The sequence below is a fragment of the Boleophthalmus pectinirostris genome, unplaced genomic scaffold (genome assembly GCF_026225935.1).
Source record: "Boleophthalmus pectinirostris isolate CB_2022bp ecotype Guang Dong unplaced genomic scaffold, ASM2622593v1 HiC_scaffold_5, whole genome shotgun sequence".
NCBI classification, from domain to species: Eukaryota; Metazoa; Chordata; class Actinopteri; order Gobiiformes; family Gobiidae; genus Boleophthalmus; species Boleophthalmus pectinirostris.
The window spans coordinates 8871887-8895726 of NW_026571404.1; the positions used below are offsets into that span (position 1 = coordinate 8871887).

Sequence of the window (23840 nt, forward strand, 5' to 3'; positions counted from 1 at the left end):
AACGCGCTTTCGCTCCAAATCCTAAACACGGAAATTGTTCGTGTTTATTTTATTTACTGTTCGTGTTTATTCTTTACATTTATGACTGAAACTTGATGCAAACCCTTTAGTTTAGTACAATAACAGGTAAAATGACCGCGTTCTGAATTAACACGTGCTCAGAAAAATGTTTTACTAACAAATTTATCGCGTCTGCCCGTCATATCTGCGTGCATCAGCAGTTCTCTAGATTTTATAATTTAACTTTATGTCGTTGGTGAAGTGTTAATGTTAGATAGAGTTCCACGTGGTTTGTCGATGCTAATGTTAAATTGATAAATGGTAATGGCTGACGAGTTTGATAACGTGGATTCAGTGGAGATCCGCAGGTTAATTTCAAAGGCCAGAGATGAAAAAGGTCAGTCACACTTACCAATGTTTCTCCACATAACGATGACTCTAAAAGTACTTTGTTTATCGTGTGCAGATGCAGACGCGTTGCAGATCGCTTATGACTTCTTGACGAACACCGGAAACAGCGAAGAGTGCGTTTCCTCGGACATTTACGTGTTGTGTGCCGAAGCAGCTCTTCAGGTGAGTCCTTTATCTCATCACACGGACCACAATGTTATGTACAGTGTTGGGGAGTAACACATTACATGTACCGGAGTTATGTAATCAGAGTACAAATTATGAGTAACTGTATTCAGTTACAGTTACTGTTTCAGTGAGTGGTAATTGGATTACAGTTACTTGGTTGAAATAAATGGATTACATGGCAATATTTTCCTGTTTTCACATTTTGGGCTAAACCAGGACTAAACCAGAACTAAAGTAGGAGTAAAACCAGGTCTAAACCAGGACTAAACCAGGTCTAAATCAGGACTAAACCAGGACTAAACCAGGTCTAAATCAGGACTAAACCAGGTCTAAACCAGGTCTAAACCAAGGACTAAACTAGGCCTAAAACTAGGACTAAACCAGGACTAAACCAGGAATAAATCAGGTCTAAACCAGGACTAAACTAGGACTAAAACCATGTCTAAACCAGGACTAAACAGTAAGAGACCTAACAGTAGGGTGGACACACTTTAAGGCAGCAGGGATCTCATATAAAAATAATTTCTCTATCAATAATATTTTTTAAGTACAGACTGGACTTTTTATTTTCTTTAAACAGACAAAACATTTTATGTTAAGATCATCGTCTTTGCTTCTCTACAGCAAACAGTTTCTTATTCATGGAGACTTGGACTCAGCCAATTTGAAGAGAACAAACATGAATTTTCAGGATGTGGTTGGTACATTCATGTAGTTTGAAAAAGCATAACAATATCAAGTAATCTAAAGAATTCAGATTACGTTACTCACTCTAAGTAATTTGATGGATTACGTTACAAACTACATTTTGGGATATGTAATCTGTAATCTGTAGGGGAATACATTTTAAAAGTAACCGTCCCAACACTGGTTATGTAGTTAATTTATTTAGTACGAATAACTGTGGAATTTGGCTTACTCTACTCCATTTTATTTTAATGTTACAGGATTATTATTATTATAAGTATTATCATTTATATAAGTATTATATTTGGGCTCAAACATTTTTTTTATGTATTTTTCTTGAACAAGTAAGAGATTTACATTCTTATAAAATTGGAATATGTAACATTAGTGAAATCATAAAAGAAAAAATATTCTTAAAATTACTGTATGTTTCCAATCAAAAATGCATCCATTGAAAATGTACTGTATATATATTTATCTGTATGTAACTTATGTGTCTTGTATTCTGTTTTTATGTGTGTAGTTTATATTTTCATATGGACAGGTGTTGAAAACTAGCACTTGTGCTAAAACACTCAAAGCAATGCATCTGGCTTGGCTAAGGTGTTTGTGATGTCCTTAATAAGAATAAATAAAAAAATAATAATAACCACAACAAAAAGGAAAAAAAAAATGCCCAAAAAGGAGTGGGAAGAAGAAAATGTATTTAATCCCACCCCCCTCTTCTAATTTAACATGAGCTTTCTTTTGTATTTTTCAGACATTTTACATTAAACTATATGAACTACGTACAAATGCGAGTAATGAGCAACTGTAATATCTTGGTAACATAACTATCATCATATTGCAATAATACATAAGCGCACCAACAATGGTACAGATACAAGAAAGAGGAAGCAACAAGCATAAACCAGCACCACAGAAGGCAGTATTGTTCCAATATTAAGATGTATTCTCTATATACTGTGTCCAGACCATATGGTTATATAACAGCTTGAATTTATGGATGTGTAGCCAGACTGTTCCAGAGTTTTACACCACATATAGACACACATAAACTTTTACAGATACTTCGAACATTGGGCAATTTGAAATTTCCATGCTCTCTAAAATTATGAGTTCTCTCTCATTTTGAACAAGCTTTGTAGATTATTGTTGGTATTAATCAGTTGAATTCTCTAATAATAATGCTGTACAATAATGAAAATGGAAAATGAATAGAAATTAAATTAAACAAATTGCATTCACTTGTAAAACAGGTGATGCCAGTAAGATGAGAAACAGGAAAAAAAAACTTAAAAAAAAAACGCACCAATGCAAATGAGACACCTGTGCCTTTGTGTGCACCCTGGAGAAGGCTCACCACAGCAGAAACGTGTTTGTACACTTTTTTTTTTTTTTTTTTTTTTTAACTTAACCATGTGCAAATACAAATTATATTATCACCGCCAAGAGTGCTTTGGAGTTCTTTGCCTGTTTTCCATCTCACTTTTCCAAGGCTGTAAAATTAATCGAATTTTGATCACGATTTTGATTTCATGTGTCAAACGATCTCCAAACTCCTGTAATCGAGTTGAAACGATTTATTTTGGGGATTTTTTTTTTATATAAATAAGTATATTTATACTTTTTTTTTTTAAACACAGAGATTGTAGAACAGCCGGATATATAGTTTATTTTGGATACATTTATGATTTTCTATGCCTTATTTCATGTTCAAAGGATATTTTATTCATTTCATGTTTTATGAATTGCAAAATGGCTCTAAAGTACATATTTGTAGTCTATATTTATTTTCAATTTCAACGTTTTGCGTAAATTATCAATAAGAAAGTGGCGTATTTTTTAGATAGAAATGCTGAATAAATGCATCGTGTAACTAAAAAATAATCGTCTGAATAATCGTGATTTCAATATTGACCAAAATAATCGTGATAATGATTTTTTTTCCATAATCAAGCAGCTCTAACTTAATCTGTAAGCGCGACGAATCGTCCCACACTTCCAAACAGCACTTCACTGACTGAACTGTTTTACGCACAAAGATCCATAAATATGTGTTTTGCATTTATTATAGAAAAGGGTTGAGCATATGGAAAATGTGTAGGTCATTTATTATATATTTTGTTAACCACCGATTGTATAAACGGTCTAAACTGACTGCAGTGTCGCTCTATAACTATATGGACTAATTAGAAAACTCATTTGCAAGGTGATCGCTCGTATCTCAAGGATATTATAGGGAAAAAAATGAATCGCAGTGTCCTTTAACGTCCTTATTTCATTTCCATAATTGCGCAGTTTAGCTATGCACATTAGAAGCATATGGAGAGAGACCATATAGTGAAAGAGGCTGTGTCTGAAGAGCAGCAGCGCCCTGTTTAAATTCACAGAGACACCATCCACCTACCAGCCTCAGTCACCTTTCAAAGAGCCCACGACTGATGAAACGTCCTGTAATACACAACGCTTCCTGGTGCCTCACAGAATCAAGCATTAGCATATTACTGAAACATGGGACGCTCATTACCTCCCACAGAGGGCATTATGTACCCGACACATCTGTTTGTGTCTGTCAAAACAAGAACGTAACAATAACTGCTGCGCCTCAAATGTCTTTATTCAACAGCGTTCGAACACCGTGACAGGACGGTCTGCGTATGCGGCTGCTTTGGGGTATGCGCACACCAGTTTAGGGACACTTCGCTCTGTTGAAGTTAAGATATTGTTATTAAGATCAGGTTAGCCGCGAGGTCTTAAAAGTCTTAAAAAGGTCTTAAGTCTTTCCCCCCTAGACGCCTACTAGGAACAACCCATACATATATGACTAGGGCTATAGAGCGTAATTGCATAAAAGAAAACAGACTTCCACGAGTGATTATAAATGATTTTTACACTCATGAACTTAATTGTAACACAGACATATTTGGTATCTCTTTAAACCTTAGACTCTGAACTATTCATTTATGGATGTTTAAATGTGATTCAACTCATTTATAGGTGTATATCAGCTCACTGAAAATGAGTTTACCTGGTCAGGTGCAAAATCAAAAACAAAAAACTACATTCAGCATCTGATATATGCATGTTCTGAGTACTATATTTATAAAAAAATAAATATAAAAATATACTTTGTCAAAGTATTTAAACAGATTTCATATCACCAGATACAGTATACCTGTTTTTACCTGTTGTACACCTGTGTGTGGACCTAATTCATTTTTTCCATTTAACTTATTCAACTTATTTAATTTATTCAACTCATTTAGCTTATTATAATATAATAATATAATAATAAAACTCTTCCCCATCAGTGGGTGTCCAGTATTTGTCATCTTGGTTACTTTCTCGTGTGCAGAGCTCCGCATAAACGTTTGTTTCTGTAGCGATTCTGTCATACATCGCATCTCGGAAAAAAATACTGAAATATTTTGAAGGACTAGCCTGGGAAACATCCAGATTTCAGGGCAATTTTGGGTCATAATCGAGTATAAAGCCGGATAGTTTGTTCGGATATCGCAGGACTCCATACAGACGCATCAGCGGTATTTTCATCTTCTTAAGATTCACTCTCTGAAAGTCCGTCGCTATCGCTGTTTTCCACTTTATAATCAACTTCATCATCACTTTGAAATCTATAAAAGTCACTTTCTCTAAACTTATCCATAAAATACGTCCGCTCCTCAATATTTCTGAAACTGTGCGCCGCAGCGCCGCGATCTTTCCATTGCACGTGTTTCGTGTTGTTTGTTTTTGTTTTGTTTTTTTTACAATCGTCACTACTTCGATTCACTTTGGAAAACATATCCTTGAATCTTATTGGTCAGCCTAGTGTGGGTTGTAGTGGCCTCCACCTATCACAGTCTCTGTTTAAATGTGAAAAACCGAGCCGTTTGTAATGGTCGTCAAATCACGTCTTTAGTGATACAGCGGAGGCGTCAAAAGACGTCATTAAGGGTACGGGGGGTTGTCAAATGTCGTCTTCATGGGAGAAAGAGTTAAAGGGATAGTTCTGATTTTTTTATATGAATCTGTACGTCATCCCCGTGAGCAGTGTCGTGCATCCACACGGACTTACCCCCGACAGCGTCCGGTGAGCCGAGATACTGGCCGTTTTTGGTGCTGACGAAAGTAGTCCGGCAAGTTGACTGGGGACCTTAAAATAAAGCGTTTTTCTTCTCAAAACAATATGTGTTCAAAAGAGTGATATGTTTGCATGACAAAACCATAGTCCTCAAAAAAGTCAGACCTCATAATCGCTTGGCACTATTTTCTCTCTGTTCGTATCTCTGCACGCTTCATGTTCCTAAATTTAGGCCTTAAAACGTCTTAAATTATGTTGTCCAAGTCTTATTTTTTTCACAAAGGGCTTAAATTTCAGTAGCCTATTTTTTGTGTTCTCAGTCGGGCTGCAGTGCGATGTTAAATGGAGGGAGGAAAAAACAACAACTGTGAAACCGCGTAACGTGAATGAACATCCAATTTGGAGTATGAGCAAACAATACTTTGGTTTCTGGTGAGCAACAGTTTGTTCTTGTTGAAAATGTTAAATGGTTGAAGCACTTTGAAAAACAATGTGAGACAAGACAATGTGAAAGGTTAATTTTTCTTGTTAGAATGTTATAAATTATTTTTTGGCCATTTTACAAGCAATGCATATGACTATAAATGAGTTCTGGAGTTCTGAATGAGAGTTTATAATAGATGTATTTTCTGTTATTTGAAGCAATGAGTAATAGTCATTATTAGAATTGATCTGGTGTTTTTCGCCCGCATAATGGGTGCGGTGTTGGTCTTAATTTTCATATAAGCGGTCTTAACAAGGTCTTTAAAAAGTCTTAAATGTGGGGTAGTCAAACCTGGGGATACCCTGAAGATATTTTTTATGCAGCATTGCCATATCTAAACATCTGTAAATAGGCCTGTCACAATAAGTACTATATTTACATTACATTTTTATATCTACATTTTAGCAGCTTCTTAATTTCTTCTTAATTGGTTCTTTTCTTTTTCAGAAAAAAGTTTACTGAAAGTGTAATATTTTAACCTTATAGTACAGTAGCCCTGCAAATATAAAATCGTATGCCAAACATTTTTATCGTGACAGTAACTGTAAAAAACAAATAAAGTTGAAAAATATTAGTTTTTTACAGATAGGTCTGTCACAAAAAAGTGTTTGATATACGATAATTTATATTTGTAGGGTTGTAGGGTGCACCACTTGTGTTGTTCTGTTTTTTTATCGTTAGAAGGTTACATGTCCTTGTCTTTTACATTCAGTCAGTAGGAGTTTATGGTGCACTCAGGCATTGTCTTTTTGATTATGTCTTGGACAATTCCCCATCGTGTGTTGTGCAAAAAGCAGCATGGGCAGAAGAGAGTCAAGTGTAGCTGAAAGTATTTTCCTTATTATAGAGATAGCAGAAACTTAGAATGATTCTCTTTTTTGTGAACAGGTACCAGTGTGTAATTAGTTTGCCCTTTGCGTACAGTGTCAAAAGCAACGCAGCAACTTTTGAGAAAATCATGTCCTTGACTCCAACCAAATGTGGACTAAAGAAAACTCCTTACGTACTGTTCTGCAGTGAGTGGCTCTGCTTTGGTCTGCTCTTTCAAAGGAGCTGAATTATTTCCGCTATTAACGACAGGTAGTGAAGATTTATAGAGCTTAATAAATCAATATTATGATTTATCAGCACTAGCCTCAGTCCTGCTCGGATATGAGCACTAATAGGTTTTCTACAATAACCTGAGATTGCAGCAGCCTCCGTAGGAGATGACATGAATATTCACTAATGTATGGATGTGTCCTGCGGCACAGGAAACTTATTTGAATAATAAAACAGTAATATTGCATATTCTGATTTGGTGTTATCTTTTTAATATTAGAAAGCACTAGTTTTGTAAAATGCTTCTCTGAGTCTCAGGCGCCCTGTGAATATAAAATAATTGGCTCACTAATAGGCCTACATGCTTTTTGGTTTTTCGGCGATGTATTAATATTTGATTCCTAACGCCACTGTCTGGAATCATTTGGTTTAACTGGTGTGAAATATTAAGGGAAAAACAACCTGTTACCAGAAATGCAATTAGTCATAATGCAGCACAGCCTGAGGCGAGGCAATCAAAACAAAAGCTCTACAGCAAAGTCATGGCAAATATGAAACTACCACAAAGGATTATATTAACCAGAAAATGTATTGTGGGTTCAATTTCTAACCAATAATTTCCCAAATGTCCCTGTCTGCTCAGTTCTGTTGATCAAGGAAACCCAAGAGGGAATATATATAATAAATACTATAACCAGAATATCAACAGTGAGTTAGTCTGTCGCACAAACAATATGACTTTTTTAAAGATGCACTGTGTAACTTCCGGCGGAGACAAGCAGGTGATGGAGTCTCAATCAAAAAAGTTAGACAGTGCATATTTGAGTCATAAGGCCAGTGAAAGAGCAGCACTTGTTTACTCTAAGTGCTTTTCACATAGATTTTTTACAGTTTCATGAAGTCATAAAGGCAGAGCTGTTATGGCAGTACCCGCGGGATATGCCATGATTGTACCATTTTATTTTTAATGCATCACTTTCTCCTCTTCCATTTCAAAAGTAATGCTTTGAAATATATCCCGCGACACTGTTCAAAATGCATTGGAACTTGTGCTGACAAACAAATCTGCGGAAAGAACCCCGAACGCCAGCCTCCATTCCGCTGCAGCTTGTGTGTTTTTGCTCTCTGTGTTTCAGCTTGGACGTGCGCAGATAAGCAAACCGTGCCTAAAGATCTACTTTGAAGGGAATCCGCCAGCGAATCAATTTCTGTGTCGAGCCTACCTCTGCCAAGGCCAGCTCCAGTGTCCCGGGGCCAGTGGGAGCACGGTGAGGACACATGATTGGACACATCTCCTCGAGGCTCTGAAGTGTATTCAACTGTTGGATACATACTAGTGTTGCCATGATGCGAACATTTCAAATTCGATTTTGATGCTAAGGAGTAGACTCAATACTGATTTTGGTACCACGATGATACTAAAAAACTCTAGAATGTGATTAAGAACATGAACTAATAGTACTCCCTTTTATGCTTACTCTTATTACCATGAGATCTGTAATCCCTCAGTCATCCAGGTAGGTTCTGTAGTGGTCCATGGGTCTATACTAGTCTACACTGTCAAATCTAACACTAGGGTTAACTTCCTTACTCACAGCTATGAATTTGTGGATTTTAATGATTGTGGTAAAGTAACAGTGACTTTCAGGGTGAAAAAAAGCACATTACTTGTTGATTAGAGTAAGGTTAACTTGAATGAGACGAGTAACCTCAACAGTGACGTATTATTGCCAAGAGTCCAGATCCATTTCTCAGTTCCGGTCCTCCTTTTGCTGCCTTCCTGTTTTTCCTACAGCCTCCACTCATTCCCGAATCATCCCAGGACCGTCTTTATCCCTGTGTTCGATTACCTTCCGACTCACACTTGGACCTCGGAATTAACATCATGACCGAGCTTGAAGCGTGTTACTATGTTTCGCGTGACGAACTACGTGGACTATGAGTCATCTTTTGAAAACACTGCCACTTTAACTAATTTGATTTTTGAAATTTGCATGGATGTTATGATTTCTCTTTCATTGCAACCTTAGGGATGTTTGTTCAATATTGACCTCACCACAACACCAACTACCACACCCACAGGCAGTGATACGGACAGGGTAAAGTATTGCAGTAATACGAGTGACTGAAACTGTCATTTAAACCACCAAAGTATCTAAACACATAGCAATCTTGGACATAGCAATCTTGGATTCTGACTCGGAATCCTTGCTCAGTCTACTTTTTCCGCCACCGAGGAAGGGGCGTGTCATGCGTGTCGCTAGGCAACTTCCTCAGAAAACCAATTCGGAAGGATAATCGAACGCAGGGTAAATCCTGTCTGTGTTCATTCAGTCTCGATATCCTCCCTCTGTTCATTCACTCTTTGCTCGATTACATCTGTACACCTGTTTTGTTTCTTCCAGCATTTTTTGAGCCCTAAGTGCGGGGGCCTTGGTTGAGTTCATATGGAATGACTGAGCTATGTCTATTATTTTATTGTTTCACATGTTATGATGTGTTTTGAAATTAAGATGAATCCAAGTTTTGCTACATTTTTTTTTTTTTTTTCAAAGACTAATAACTATTCAAATCCTTGTACCTGATGCAGATCTAAATGGCATTATTGTAGAATAGAACCTGTTTTTACCCTAACTTGTGTAGATAAGTAACATTTACTTCAATTCAAGGCAATCAGTTTCCATGGTTTTCCCAAGTAAGATGAACTTACTCTTCAAGTAAAGGTTACTACATATTTCATATTTGAGGAACTGACTGATTAGTTGACACAGCTTCACAAAACATGAGTTCTATGAATGAAAACTAAAGTAAACTTAACTTGCCTTGCCTAGTTAGATGAAAGAGGAATTTACTGTACAATGCGCTGACGAATTACCGTACTTGCAAGCTGAGTTTTAGATTCACAGTCCAGTTTATCCAGATTTTTCAAGGCAGTCGGTTTCCTAGATTTATTCAAGTAAGATCTACTTATAAGATTTTATTTTTGTCCTGTGACTTAAACTTTTTGAGTATCGATACCTGCTCAAATGAGTATCTAGTTTTGATACTAGTTTTAAGTATAAGTTATAAGAATAAGCTTTTAAGTGTAAGTATCAATGAGAAGTTTTTTTGATACTTGAACTCACACTAGAAGGATACATTGGGCTACATTTATTATTACCCAAAAGTAGAACAGTTTTGCAGCTTTTGTACACAGGATGCTGACTATTCCTTTGTCCTTTTTTGTTTTAAGACGCCCTTTGTTCCCTGTGTTCTGAGATGTCACGTTACTTTTTATTTTTATATTTCAGGAGGACGTTGAGAAGGCCGTGGACTACTTCCTCAAAGCGATTGAAGTTGCGAAGAACGAACCAAGGTCCGTAACCTTTTCTAAACATGTCAAGCTTTGTTTTTTTTACGCTGTCAAAAAATGTTTAGTAATTCATGTTATGTGCGTTTCATTGTCTCGGAAGTGGTAAAGAAAGTTCTACAATGGCAAAGTGCACATGTTACAGGCGACTATCAAAGAGAAGTATGCATGTCAGAGGGCAGAGATGTTGCTGTGAAATACAAAGATCATAGATTGAGATGTAGCATAGGTTTTCGCTCTTATTAAAAAGACGACCTCCACAAGAGTTTCACGCCTTAACAAGGACTGGTGTTAAAGCTCACAGCACGAATACAGTCACAATAATAATAGCACGCAGTTTATTTAAGTGCGAAATGTCTTAGAGTCCATTCCACTTTAATGATACCGCAGCTTGTCAATAGAAGGTCAAAATGAGCACCGCAATTAAAACCAAAGGGAAAATACATCTAATGCGTCCATGAAAGCCTAATGCCCACCAAGCTCCCTGGTGAATAAATTTGCACATTTTTCCCACACGATTTTCAGCAAAAATCAAGCAATATAATCATAAATGCTTCTTATTTCAGACAGTCTTCATCAGCCGGATAACTCTCCAATGGTCTATATTGGAATTTACAGTGTGTTTTCCAAGAAATGCAGCAGTTTCCATGGACATAATGTAAATAATTCAGTGTGCAGTGTTCATCAGGATGTGGTTTGGTTCTATACACAGAGTAATTTACCAGTGTTATTGACAGGGGGCTGACAGGCCTGGATGCACGTAGACAAGTCATTTCGTTCCATTACATATGTACCTGACAGCTGTGCGTTGGTCTGAAAGCTGAGTAAAATCTGGACAATTATATCAAAAGTACCAAATATATAAAAAGTAGAAATAAAAGTGGAGTTTGTTTAATTCCATACTGGTTTAGTTTATGTATTTACACAGATACTAGGGAGGTAACGATATCCAAATCTCTCTGTACAGTATTATCACGATATGCATCTCACGGTACGATATTTATTGCGATATTTTGGAGTGGCAAATATAATTCTAGATAGGACACTTTTTTTTGCTTTTAAAATACCTTGGCAAGATTTTGGTGTGAATTATTACTGTCAGAATCTCAAGAATTCAAGTAAAAAACATTTTTTCATGTTGTCTGTGCTGAAATGAATCATGGGACACAGTTCCCAATGTTTATTAGCTGTTCCTTCTAAGGAACAATTCATTTAAGCAAAGGAATTTACTGTATTTTCCACACTATTAGGCGCTCTGGATTATAAGGCGCACTGTCATAGAATGGTCTATTTTCAAACTTTTTTTCACAAATAAACCGTACCGCACCGGACTTTAAACGAATTACAACAGTTATTTGGGTCAGTGGGACTTTGTTTGGCGTGTTCACGGTGACTCTGGGCTTTGTTCAGTTGTGGCGTGTAGGGAGGGTGCTGTCTGGGACCGCTGGATTGTCGGCGTGTTCGCAGTAACTCAGTTGTTCAGTTGTGTCTAGAAGTGGCACATTGCACTCGCTTTTTCGGTTTGTTCCTCCGTTCCGTTCCTCGTCGGCGTGGAGTGATGAGTGTGTCTGTGGGTGTTTTTCGCTGCGCGATCGCTGTCTGCTCCGTGCGTGTTTGCGTGCGTGTAGTTTACTGAAGTCGAGCTGGGACACCTGAGTGGATTGGTGTATAGGACGCTCTGGATTCTGGTCGTTTTTTGATGGGGTTGGAGGCTTATGGTGCGGAAAATATGGTATAATTCGATATATTGTGACAGCTCTCGATATTATTGTGAGAATTCTGAAGATACAATATCACGATATTTTGGTTATTGTTACATCCCTAAGAGATACTAAAACAAATCATGCACAATAGGTAAAATCCTCCAGTTAAGATAGTTCTGACCAAGACAAGCTCAAGATCTGGAGACAGGTTCCTGACAAAGTGTCGTAGGGTGGGTCAAATGCAGAGCACAAAATAAGTTTACCTTAACATATGAACATTAGACAATATTATGTGGCTTCTCAAAGTCTGATCTCATCAAATCTCATAAGCTAAGCAAGGTCAGGCCTGGTTTGTACTTGGATGGGAGACCACTGGGAAAATCGGGTGCTACAGTGGGGCGCCAATTGCGAATACTATTGTGTCTGTAGGCAAGGCACTTCTCCCACATTGCCTAGTATGAAAATGGTGTGTGCATGAATGTTGGAGGGGCCAATGGTGCAGATTGTCAGCCTCACTTCTCTTAGAGTGTCCAGAAAAGTGCTATATAAAACTGATGCGTTATTAATGCATTCATTTTAAGCATTATTTTGTATTCAGATTAATATTTTGGATGATGGATGGATACCATAAATTTCAATACTATTATGTTTGAACTGTGACGTGTTTGCAGCTGTGACATTATTATTTATTTATTTGGTGAAGTTTATGTATGACAGTCTTACTGTTTAATAAATTACCACATCTCAAGAAGCACTTTTATAAGCAAATTAATTCACACTTTTGTCCACAACAGGCCGATATTATGCTGACGGCTTGACAGTGTTGCAAATGTGATTTCAAACTCATGAATACAGCTCTTTTTTTTATCTCGATGTGAAAATTGTCTCCTGAATAGTCTTCCTGTGTGGTCTTACATTTTGACAACAGTGACAGAAAAGAAGTGAACCTGGAAGGATTTGTACTTGACACATTTGGATTGAGACATTTAATTTCACACATACTGAGCTGCTTTTCTTTCTCACAGGTACCATTGTCTGGTCTTTAACGCCTCCGTGCTGTACCTCCACGCAGTACGCCCTCTGCTGGTGGAGGGGAGGAGCTACACCCTGGTCCCTTCGCTGAGGCAGGTGCTCCAAAGTCTGGAGGAGGTGAACGACCCGGACCACGACTGGAGGGCTCAGCTCATGATGTAAACACACATCTTTTCTTGAATCTAACCAATCAAATAATTCCTTCCTGATTTGAAGGATTTTGTGAGGATCTTTCATCATAAAATTTTAATGTGAATTTCATTATTTGTATGGAAACAGTGGATTTTTGCCATAGCTTAAAACCTTTTAAAAGTGCGTTACACCAGTCACAATGCCAAGTGCTGCACAATAATAAAAATCTATGACTTTTTTCCAACACATATCTACGTGTGACAGGTGTCTAAAGCTTCTGTGAACAATTGAAACTTTGCATCATCAACATTCTCTGAGGGGTGTGAAGCTAACTGAAAGCAGTACTCTGTTAGAAGCTTTCTTACTCAAATGAGATTTCTGAGCTTTATTTTGACACAATCTGACCAGAAAGAGCTGACTTGGTTGCAGCTGCCACTGGTGAGACGTAAATGACTGTCACAATTCACACCAGTTTTTTAGTTAGTCACTCTCACCCTTTTTTGTTGAAAATCCAAATGCTTAAACAGGACCATGAATGCTCATATTGATGACAGCTCCTGAAAGTGCGAATCCATTTTGTATATTTTCTTGAGTTTCCGGTCAAAAGTTTTAGAACACCACACTTTTTCCAGTTTGTTTACTGTTAACTGGTGACAAAAATGTATTCTAAACTTTTGGTTCATGAAAGTGTCCACCTTTGGCAGATTTAACAGCTGAACACACTCGTGGCTCGTTCTTTTTACAATAGAAATCAAATATTCTTCAGAAAGTTCTTCCCAAGTCTGTTGCAGAAGTTCATATAAATGTGTGGCTCTTGTAGGTTGCTTCACTCTTCTGTCCAGTTCATCCCAAACCAGCTCGATGAGGTTTAAGTCTGGACACTGTGCTGCTGCTGGACACTTCATGTTTTTCAGCTTCATCGTCTTGTTCCTTTTTCCTGAGGTAGTTTTGGCAGAGCTTGGACTTATGTTTCTATCTTTTTTTTTTAACCTCTGTCTGTTCAGTTCTTACCTTTGTACCATTTCAAGCTCTTCATTGGACTTGAATTGCAATAAATAACTTGAAAAATTAGGGTGTTCTAAAACTTTTGACCGGTAGTGTATATTAAACATTATTTGTCCTTTTTTTCCTAATATGTGCATTGGGTCACCATGGTAACTGCTGAACGTTCCACCAATAGAAATACATGTAGAACACCAACAGCGTGATGCCTCTGCGACATATCAATATTCAAATCACACCCAGTACAATACGCTCTAAATCTCACAAGAGGATATTATTTATTTATTATAATATTGTGCAGAGTTTTCCCCATAGATTGTATTGTAACATCAGCATTTTGCAAGAAAATTAGAGCACTGTGGGCTGTCTGCATCTGATAAGAAAGTATTTTATCGATCGTATACTCGTATAAAGTAAGAGCTGTAAGCCACGGCTAGGATTGGTGGCAAGCCCCAGATTCGCTTTGGTATGAAAATCTGATAACGCAGCTTTAATTGAGACCAATTTTATATAATGTATAAATTCTCAATACCAGTTCTAGGCAAAAGAGCAAAGCATCGTGGGCTCTGTAGTCGCCTCTGCTATGATACTAAAACAATATATAGTACTGTGGCATTTTTCATAGTAAATATAACAATACTATCATTAATTGTAACACGTTTGACTGGTACATTCACATTCCTGACTCACAGAACTAATCAGCTCGTGGTTTATTTAGTATCACAGTACTCAGAGTCTAGAGTTAATTGGCTCTCTCATTCTTCGCTATAGAGTGGAGAATCTATTTCAATATAAGCTGCGTTATCATGTCTTTCTACGGCGCCCCAGGTCTAACTGTTAGTGTTATCTCTCTTATAGTCTAATGCAGCTCATGTTCAGTATATATAGAGTTAGCGATACAGCTCCAGTATTAATTAGAGGGCGTCTAGCATGACACACATTCACTGCTGAATAGGTTCCACATAACAGTGAGAAAAACTCCATAGCGCCTTTAAAATTAGCTCACAAAGACTGACATAAACAGGCTGAAAAGCATTACACGCATGTTTGACATTAATGGAATATAATCCACTGTACCAGCAAGAAAAATCCACCATTAAAATCAAAAGCAATAAGAGCCATAGCATTCAGCTCCATGGGGACTTAATTATAAAAGATTACATTGGGTAAAAAAAATGTAAGGTGTTGTTAGCTGATGGGCTGCTATATAGGCCGTTTCTTATCTGTGGGCTCCAGTAACTTCATTATCTTACTCATTCCTAAGGCAATTCATCAAATGTAATGTCGATGCCGGAAAAATGGAGGAAGCCACAGCGTTTGCTAAAGTTACGGAAGATTTTGTCAAGTCCCATACACCTCATCTCTTTCCTGAACTATTTGGGCTCTTGGTAAGTAGGATAAAATACCCTCTTCGTACAATACATGACAAAAGCGAAGTATTTTTCCAAAGACGGGCGTGTTGTGAATGTCTTGAAAGGGCATGACAGCTAAACGGAGATCACAACCTCATTAGTGGAGAAAGATATGAAACATGTAGGAGATGGCGTAAATAATACAAAAAAGGGCAATGGGAGGGTTGAAGATGTTCTGAAAGTTTTAGTGATGGACTGAATAAAATAAAAGAAAGTACAACTAAAGCAAACTAATCAGAGTTGCAAAGAAAGAAATCATTTCAAAGACGGGTATGTTGATGTATCAAAGGACCTGAAATCAATGTAATGGTTCTATATTACACAAAGCTGATTCTTGTGAACTTTACGCCGTGTTAGATTGTTGTTATCTCCTCAAAAACATATCTGGAGTTGTGTTTTGTTTCATCCACACATGTTTAAGTTTATTATTAATCTGTCTACATCCAAAGCTCAAAATTCTCCTTGTAATGTCATGAAGCAGTAGTTTTGTGAACCGCTACCTTTTACCTTTTGTTCATTAGAGATTGGCATTTCTAGGGCTGAAGTTATCCAAATGCAGGGTTCCCACGGCCATGGAAATCCTAGAAAAATCATGGAAATTGAAAATGTCATTTTCTCAGCCTGGACAAGTCATGGAATTGTTTAAATTCAATTCAAGTTTTGGAAAAGTCATGGTCTTTCAAGCAAATAAAGTGTTCTGTTAAGTTCTCATTAGACTATTATGATTATTTCTGAACGTGTGCACCTTTTGTTTAAAAGAGACGACAATAAATGCACTGACAGTATTTTGAATGTTAAAAACTATAATACCAAACTATAAGGTGAGTGGAAAAGGTTAACATTTCATATTTAGCCCTAAAAGTCTGATCAGTTCTACACATGTAGGTGCTGTAAAGTCATGGAAAATTCACTTTAGGTCATGAAAAAGCCATGGAAAAGTTTTGAAATTTTGTGAAAAAGAGTGGGAACCCTGCAACTGGTTCTAGTGATGGTATATGGAGTTTAAAAACACAGTGGAGCACTTCCTGTATTACCACATGACATCACTAATAAAGAGAAGAACTCATCTTAAACATGCAACGTTTGTGTGTTACATTTGTGAATGAAACAAAACAAAACAATGAGTATGTTTTTTATGAGGAAACAAAATTGTAACATAGATGAGAAAATAGTTTAGTGTGAGCCCTTTTAAACATTTTAAATTGAAACTTGAGCTGAAAAAAGATGAAACTGAGATCCAAATTTGTACCTGTTTTTGTGTGTAATGGTCTCACTCCCCACTTAACTATTGGCAGTTTCATTTGTAGATCAGTTGTTTTAATTAAGTTCCCTTTTCCCAAAGCGCTCTTCTCTGCGCTTCTTTGAGTTTTAATTGGAAGCCTTTAGTACAAAAACACTTTCAGTTTCTAACTTTGTTGTTTTGCTTCAGATACAACACAAGCTGTCAGACTGCGATGTCTTACTTGAGACGAGCCGGCAGAGTCCCACTTTAACAGCAATTTACAAGCTAGAAGAATTTAAGAAGTAAGATATGTTTCTGCACACATCTCATTTGCACCTGTTCATTTGAATCTGTCATCCAGGCTTTGTAATTTGTGAGAATGTTCCCAGTTTGAGTCTACAAAAGCTTTTTCTTCACCACCATATCAGCCAGTTTCATACTTATCACAACTGGAGTAAACAGGCTCCACTGAACCTCTCTAAATAACCATTGATTGGATCTGCAATTTCAAATTGATGCATAATCTCTTTTGATTGGTTTCAGCTTTTTAAATTGATGCTTGCTCCAATTTCAATTTTTTTCTGTATCTAACTGTAAGCATTAGAACGCACCCAAAAGGCATGACTTGGTTTTGCGGTAGCGAATACGTAGAGATAAGAATTTGAGTTGAATCAGGTAATCAGGTATTGTATCTTTATCTGTATAATAAGAAATGCTCTTAGCCACGGTAGTGAAAGTCCATTGTTGTAATAGTAAAGTACAAGCAGATTAACATTATCATGGAAAATTGTCAAATAAAGTAAGAAAAATGGCTGGGATGGTGCCACTTAGTACCTCCGCTCAATTTAATTTTTCTCCAGCGACTAGGTCAGGAATCAGAATACACTAGTTGGTTTGCAAGAATCTCAAAGTGTGAGTCCAGGCACCAGCCAATCAGCAAAGAGCCATACATTCTGTGTTGGCAACGATTCTCGAAATCAAGGATTTAAAGCCAGAACAAAGAGAATGTTTGGTGAATTTTATCAAGGGGAAAGACGTTATGGCTCTTCTTCCTACGGGATTTGGGAAAAGCTTAATATACCAATTAGCCCCGATAGCAGTGCTTTACATATGTCACGACCAAATAGCAGCGATTGGTTAAATAAAAAAAGTACCCACCTACCGTCGAGCGAACGAATCCTAATGCCTAGGTCAGTTCCCACGAAGTGAAACCGGCTAATGAATCAGGCTAAGAAAAATCAAGATGAAAGTAATAATTTGTTGACTTGACTTGATATATTTTCCATTTACCATCAAAAATTTTCCTCAACATCAACAACTTGGTGGATTTCAGCGCATAACTTCACAACATTCTATTGAGGGACTGCTAAAGTAAATATATTTGAAATGCAGATTTTTATTGTAATGCAACAAGTTAATGTGTTACTAATCTCCATCATCAAATTACACATTTTCACATTTACCTTTTGGATATTTTGTGGCACAGTACAATGTAATCAATAGGGATATCAGGCTCTTATAACCAATCTTTCTTTATGTGACACATTTTTGCTCATTGCTATATTATTATGCAGATTGCTGTTGCTTGCGCCTGTAGCATTTTTTGTGAGCCAACATGGAGAGCTCAGCAACACACATTAAACCTAGGTTAGTGGGACAATTTCTCCAGGCTTCTTGATAATCTCATATGCTTCTCCAGAGCTGCCTTCATGCTTCTGGTGTGCGCTAAAGACCCCACCATTACCCGGCCCCCCATCTCCTCCTGTCTGCAGGCCTGTACTCAGCACGTCACAGATCCTTATGGCTTTTCAGATTAGCACTAAATGTCAACCGTGACCCTGCCGTCACAATCACACAAGATTATTATGAACTAGAGTTTATCCCTAGTTTGGTGTGAGTATATTAGTGACGATTTGTTGAAAATTGGTTTTATGACAAGTCTTTCTGTGCCGTTGTAATAGGTTGGGGAGAGCCAATGGAGACGAGCTAAAGGAAGGAGATGCCGCGAAGCTTCAAGAGATTTTTGATTCGCTCGTTCCCACTAAAGCTTCTTCATCTCCCACGGAATCCAACGCGCAACCTCTGCCGCCAGCTGCAAGGTGCGTGACCTGGACTGACCCAATCCAGTCTCCGGTATGACGAGATTACCTTTGTGGCTGCCTGTCCTCTTTTAAACCTCCCACCAACATAAAACCACATATGGATTTCCGCGGGCAGTACATGGCTTAGATTACCGCACTGAAGGCTTGTGTGAATTGTATAAATTATGTTTTATCTGGGATTTGCAGAGTTGCCTTCCTCCTGGAGCTGGCTCTGCTGGCCTTGCAAACCAAGCATCAGGAAGTAGCTGCCGACTGTTTGAAAGCGCTAAAGACGGCGGAAGTGGCTGTGAGTGTCCGATTTTCTCCTCAAAGCTCCGCAAATGGACGGGGCTAGCTGGTTCGACTTATCATTAAAACATGTAAATTTATGCTTGCAAAATGACATCCTGAGTTAAGTAGGCGCTTTGTAAAGGATCCAAGGTCACTGGAGTTAATTCAGCTCCGCAAAGCATGTACCGCACGTATTCTGGGTCACAGGAACATCTTTTTATAGTCAGCAAGCAAGTTATTTAACTACTACTGCAAACGGGCCTTCAGATAGTAACTTGAGTGACATCTTTTGTGGCCCTCCTTTACACAAAATGATTCACTTTTCTCTTGTACCTTTTTTTTAAACATCATACAAGCACCATGGAGTTTTGAATTAATCACAAGCAATGCAGATAAATGGCCAGAAATGCATAACTTGGTCAAGAATTATTCCTTTTTCCAGGGATCACATGGTGTGTTTAGAGTCAGATTCTTCCAACTCAAACAACTGCAAAACATTTTCACATTATTATTCAAAACTTCCAACAGTATCTTTGTACAGTGCACTTCAGATACGATCTATTTTTCTGTTTCTCTCCTCCCTGAAGACTTGGAGTGTTGACAGCTGTAATCACACATGTGTTTGTCTTTCTAGAGCACAGGCCAAAGGATCATAATGGAATGTATCAGCTGCGAAATCAGCCTCCTGAAGAAAGAGGCGAAGATGAATGAGTACTCCAAAGGCAGCGTGGAGGTGCTTAGTCACACACGGAAATTATCGACTGTGGCTCCCTCTCTCCCACATGTAACAATACAGGCTGTGGACTCATCGGCACTGCCTTGATTAACTGTTTGATAAAATTATCTTTAAACTTGTGCCTCAAGGAATAGCTAATCTATCTCCAAGCTCTTCGTCATTAAGTGACAGCTTTAATTATCTCATTATTATTCTGTGCAGAAGTTTGTTGCTCTGACAAAACTCACTCGGCACATCACATTTGGTTTTAAATTGTACATGTCACATTTATGCTTTGGCACAGCATATCAGACATAATTCAATTCCAGCATACATGCCAAGCGATTGAAGTGCTGCCTCTTCAGCATTACACCAGCTATGCTCAATCTGGGCTTGTTCTCCCACAGGCTCGGCTCAGGGAAATAGGCCGGTTGGATCAGTGGCTCCTAAACGCCGAGCGAGCGGGGGCCCCTCAGGCCGTGCAGGCAGTGTGTGCCACTGTGTGGAGACTGTGCCTGCCTCTGCTGCAGCACAACCTCCGCAGGAACATCACAAGTGCTCTGCTCCGGGTGGCAAAGGCGCTGGAAGACATCCAGAGGTCTGTTTCCTACGTCTGTGGAGAGGAGTGTGGACACAGAGAGCATGACTAAGGGCTTGTGCTTGTTGTTACTGCAGCAGATGTCAGTACATCTCTTGTACAACATAGTGGAATATTTGCACCTATGGGGTCAAATCTTTTCACTGTGTTTCTGCATCTGCAAATTCTCCAAAACCAAGGCTGACATAAAAATTATACATACCTATCTATCGTCTAGTGTTAAAGTAAGAGTTAAAAATATACAAAAATCACAAATAACAATTGGAAGTGACTAGTCATAGTGCAAATATTCAAAATGAACACAAATAGAAGTCATATAAAGGACAACTTAATTCAGCACCATCTTAGAAGCACATGAGTGTTGATTATGCCAATGCAATTTTCATTTTTAAATTGGGAGTGCAACCAAAACAGGAGCCACTCAGCTGTAAATAGGTCATAACAGAATAATGCTGTCTTTGTTTTGATGTCCTCACCCGGGGCAACAGCCTCTTGGAAAATTACACCGGACACAAATGAATTGATTTCCAGAAGAATGATAATAGAATCTGCATCTCTTCAGGTTCTGGGGCCGAAATGCAATTACAGTTCTGCCAGTGTGATTTAGAAAGGGAAGAATATTATTATTTTATTGTAGTTCTTCATCAATACAAAATAAAAAGAAAACATAACACATAATAAGGTAGGTTAATATGGTGGTGTTAAGGTGAGCAAAGGAAGATGTCCCGTGTTTTATTGTTATAAATGGGTTTGAGTTACTCTGCAGTTTCAATTCAAAAATATTACCTCTTTTTAGTAATGTTGAGTCATATTAATTAAGTTGTTTGTGTGTTTTGGGATTTTTAAGACCAGATGGAGTTAGATCATCTAGTAATAATATTTAAAGGGGTCTTGATTGTTGAGGCTCTCAGAATTACAAAAAATTAGGCCATAGTGATTAACAATTTAAAACAGAATTTGACATCTTTGAATGAGAAAAACGCCTCAAAATATTGCACAGAACATGAAGCAAGAATGATGTTTTATTAAGAGGATTCTGTTTAAAGTTTACATTTCAAACACGTCAAGAAGAATGTACAGAAAGACTGAAATATGAACTGGCAAACTAATAGAAGAATCACATTTCAGAACAAGTTTGAACAGATCTATTGGGCAGAATAAGACAGCATATTTTGTTGGTTGTTGAGGAAATGATGGCACTTCAAAAACTGCAGCCTGTTGTGCTAGTTGCGTCCATTCAAATCGCAGCTTTGATTCGATTATGATTATTTTTGCAGTAACATAACATAACTAACATAACAGGAAGCTGAAACCCATGAACCCACTCCTTTTTTGTGAGACAGTACATTACATCAGGCTTTCTTCCACAGCCTGCTCCTGGAGACGCGCTGTCAGATTCACTCAGAGCTGGCGCTGATTGAAGAAGAGGAGGGCCGCCTGGAGGCTGCTCTGACTCACCTAAACAAAGCTCTGCAGCTGGATCCGAACGGGACGCACCGAGAGCCACTGTCATCCGCCTCTCGCCTCCTCCAGCTCAGAGCTCTACACAACACCCCGGCCCGGCCCGAGGACAGAGCAGCCATGCTAATGCAGCAGGTTTAGCCTTTTCTGTCACACTCCACACTATGTTTAATCCCACTTAAACCCTCTTACAAAGCACTACTGCTGCAAATGTCTCACACTGGATAAAAGAACAGACTTGTACTGTTTGCTTTGTGTGCAATATAACCTAAAGCTAAACTAACAATATATATATTTTTTTATATCAAAAATCTGTACAATGGCAGTTGCTTGGTTTCAGTCAGTTTTATATTGAATGCCGTAAATATACTGTTAATTTATTTATTTATTTCGGTCATAGGTATATTTTGACATTCATTCACAGACAGTCATATTTAACATACACAGACCGAAAAGGTGTAGGCTGAAGCTTAAGCGTATTATGCCTACTCTTTATTCCTTTATCAGAGTGTCACCTTAACACCATTTCATCTTCATAAATAGGGTTCATAGTTTCATTTTTGACAAAAGCGCGCGTTGCATGCTGGGAATTATTTTGGTCGGCGGCAAGAAACACTAATTCAACATGACGGACGGAGCGAGAAAGCACGTAAAGGGTATTGATCCCGGTTATTTATCCACTCTAACGGCAGAGGACCCAAGACCATTTGACCAGAAATTGGTCATAAGCATCAATGGACGCCAAATCACCCTTTTCAACCCCTACAAAAGGTGGATGAAACCAAATTTCTGGTCAGAATCGCCAACTACCTGGACAAATATTCACTTTGGCGATATCCACAATGACTTGGTGGAAACTCCTGGGCCATTCACAGCAGAAAAGATGAAAACCTCCAAGAGTCTCAATGTGTTGTTGAACTTGTTGGAGTCCACGGTTTGCTAGGAACTTCTACGTTTGCTCTGCGAATGTTTGAAAGCCGTTTAATTCGCCGTTAGCGGTTCTTTTCACTCGGAATACGAAAAAGACATTTTCCTTCTTCCGTGCTTCTATTTGTGCATCCGATAATGCAGCAGGAATTTACCATTATCGGGGATAAATACGCGAGGTTACGCACTGTGTTTGACCGCTATCCTGTTTCTTGCCTCCGACCAAAATATTTCCCAGCATGCAATGCGGGCTTTTAATAACAATGACGTCAGCTGAAACTCGCCTATATAGCAAGAGGAAACAAACAAATCAGAAACAGTACAACAAAGTACTACAGCACAAACTAAATATCATATTTCATGTGTCTGTCCAGAGTCAAACATTTAAATTTCTTTATAAAGTGAAAGAGACTGTTGCACAATTTTAGATTTTCTGTACAGTTGTTCCAGAGCTCTACCCCTTTAACAGATTTACAAAATTTCATAATGTTTGTTCTGATTTTCTTTTTGATAAACACGGCCGTGCCTCTGAGCTCATATTGGCTCTTTCGGATTTTGAACATGTTCTGTAAAGATTTTGACAGGAGATTGTTGTTTACTTTGAACATGATTTTCAGAGTATAAAGGTCGACTAAATCATAAAGAGTTTGAAGGTTTATAAATAACACATTGGTTGGTTCATGATAATGTGATTGCTCTTATTGCCTTTTTTTGCAAGGTAAAGACTGGATTTGTTGTTAATATGCAGTATAATCACGGGTATAGATTTCAGTTCAGTGCTGTTTCAGCATTAGTAGAGTTTCCTTTAGAGAATGGAAAAATGCTTTGTATCACATTTATGGCGGGGGGTTTGCTATGCTTGTCCCCACGGAATGGAAATGTTATTGCCTCGCCTAGAATGTTCTGCGGTACGGTATTGAACACACATTTACATTTTACAGTGAGTGTGTTACCTCTCCATAGGTCTGCCCTGTAATTTAGCCTTGTGTCATCACCTGCTTGTCTTCATGATGGAGACCAGTCATACTGTAAAATATTCT

General features: G+C 38.0%; 1 protein-coding gene across 1 annotated transcript in view; it reads left to right on the top strand.

The window, feature by feature from the left end:
- Positions 1-324: 324 nt before the first annotated feature.
- LOC110175779 (cilia- and flagella-associated protein 46) overlaps positions 325-23840 on the top strand; it is a 136163-nt gene continuing 112647 nt past the window's right edge. The window contains 12 exon segments of the mRNA XM_055162939.1: positions 325-397; positions 467-573; positions 8012-8143; positions 10166-10230; positions 12953-13117; positions 15358-15481; positions 16935-17027; positions 18684-18826; positions 19016-19115; positions 19734-19832; positions 20222-20412; positions 21783-22008. Of these exon segments, the coding sequence (XP_055018914.1) occupies positions 325-397; positions 467-573; positions 8012-8143; positions 10166-10230; positions 12953-13117; positions 15358-15481; positions 16935-17027; positions 18684-18826; positions 19016-19115; positions 19734-19832; positions 20222-20412; positions 21783-22008 (1518 nt within the window).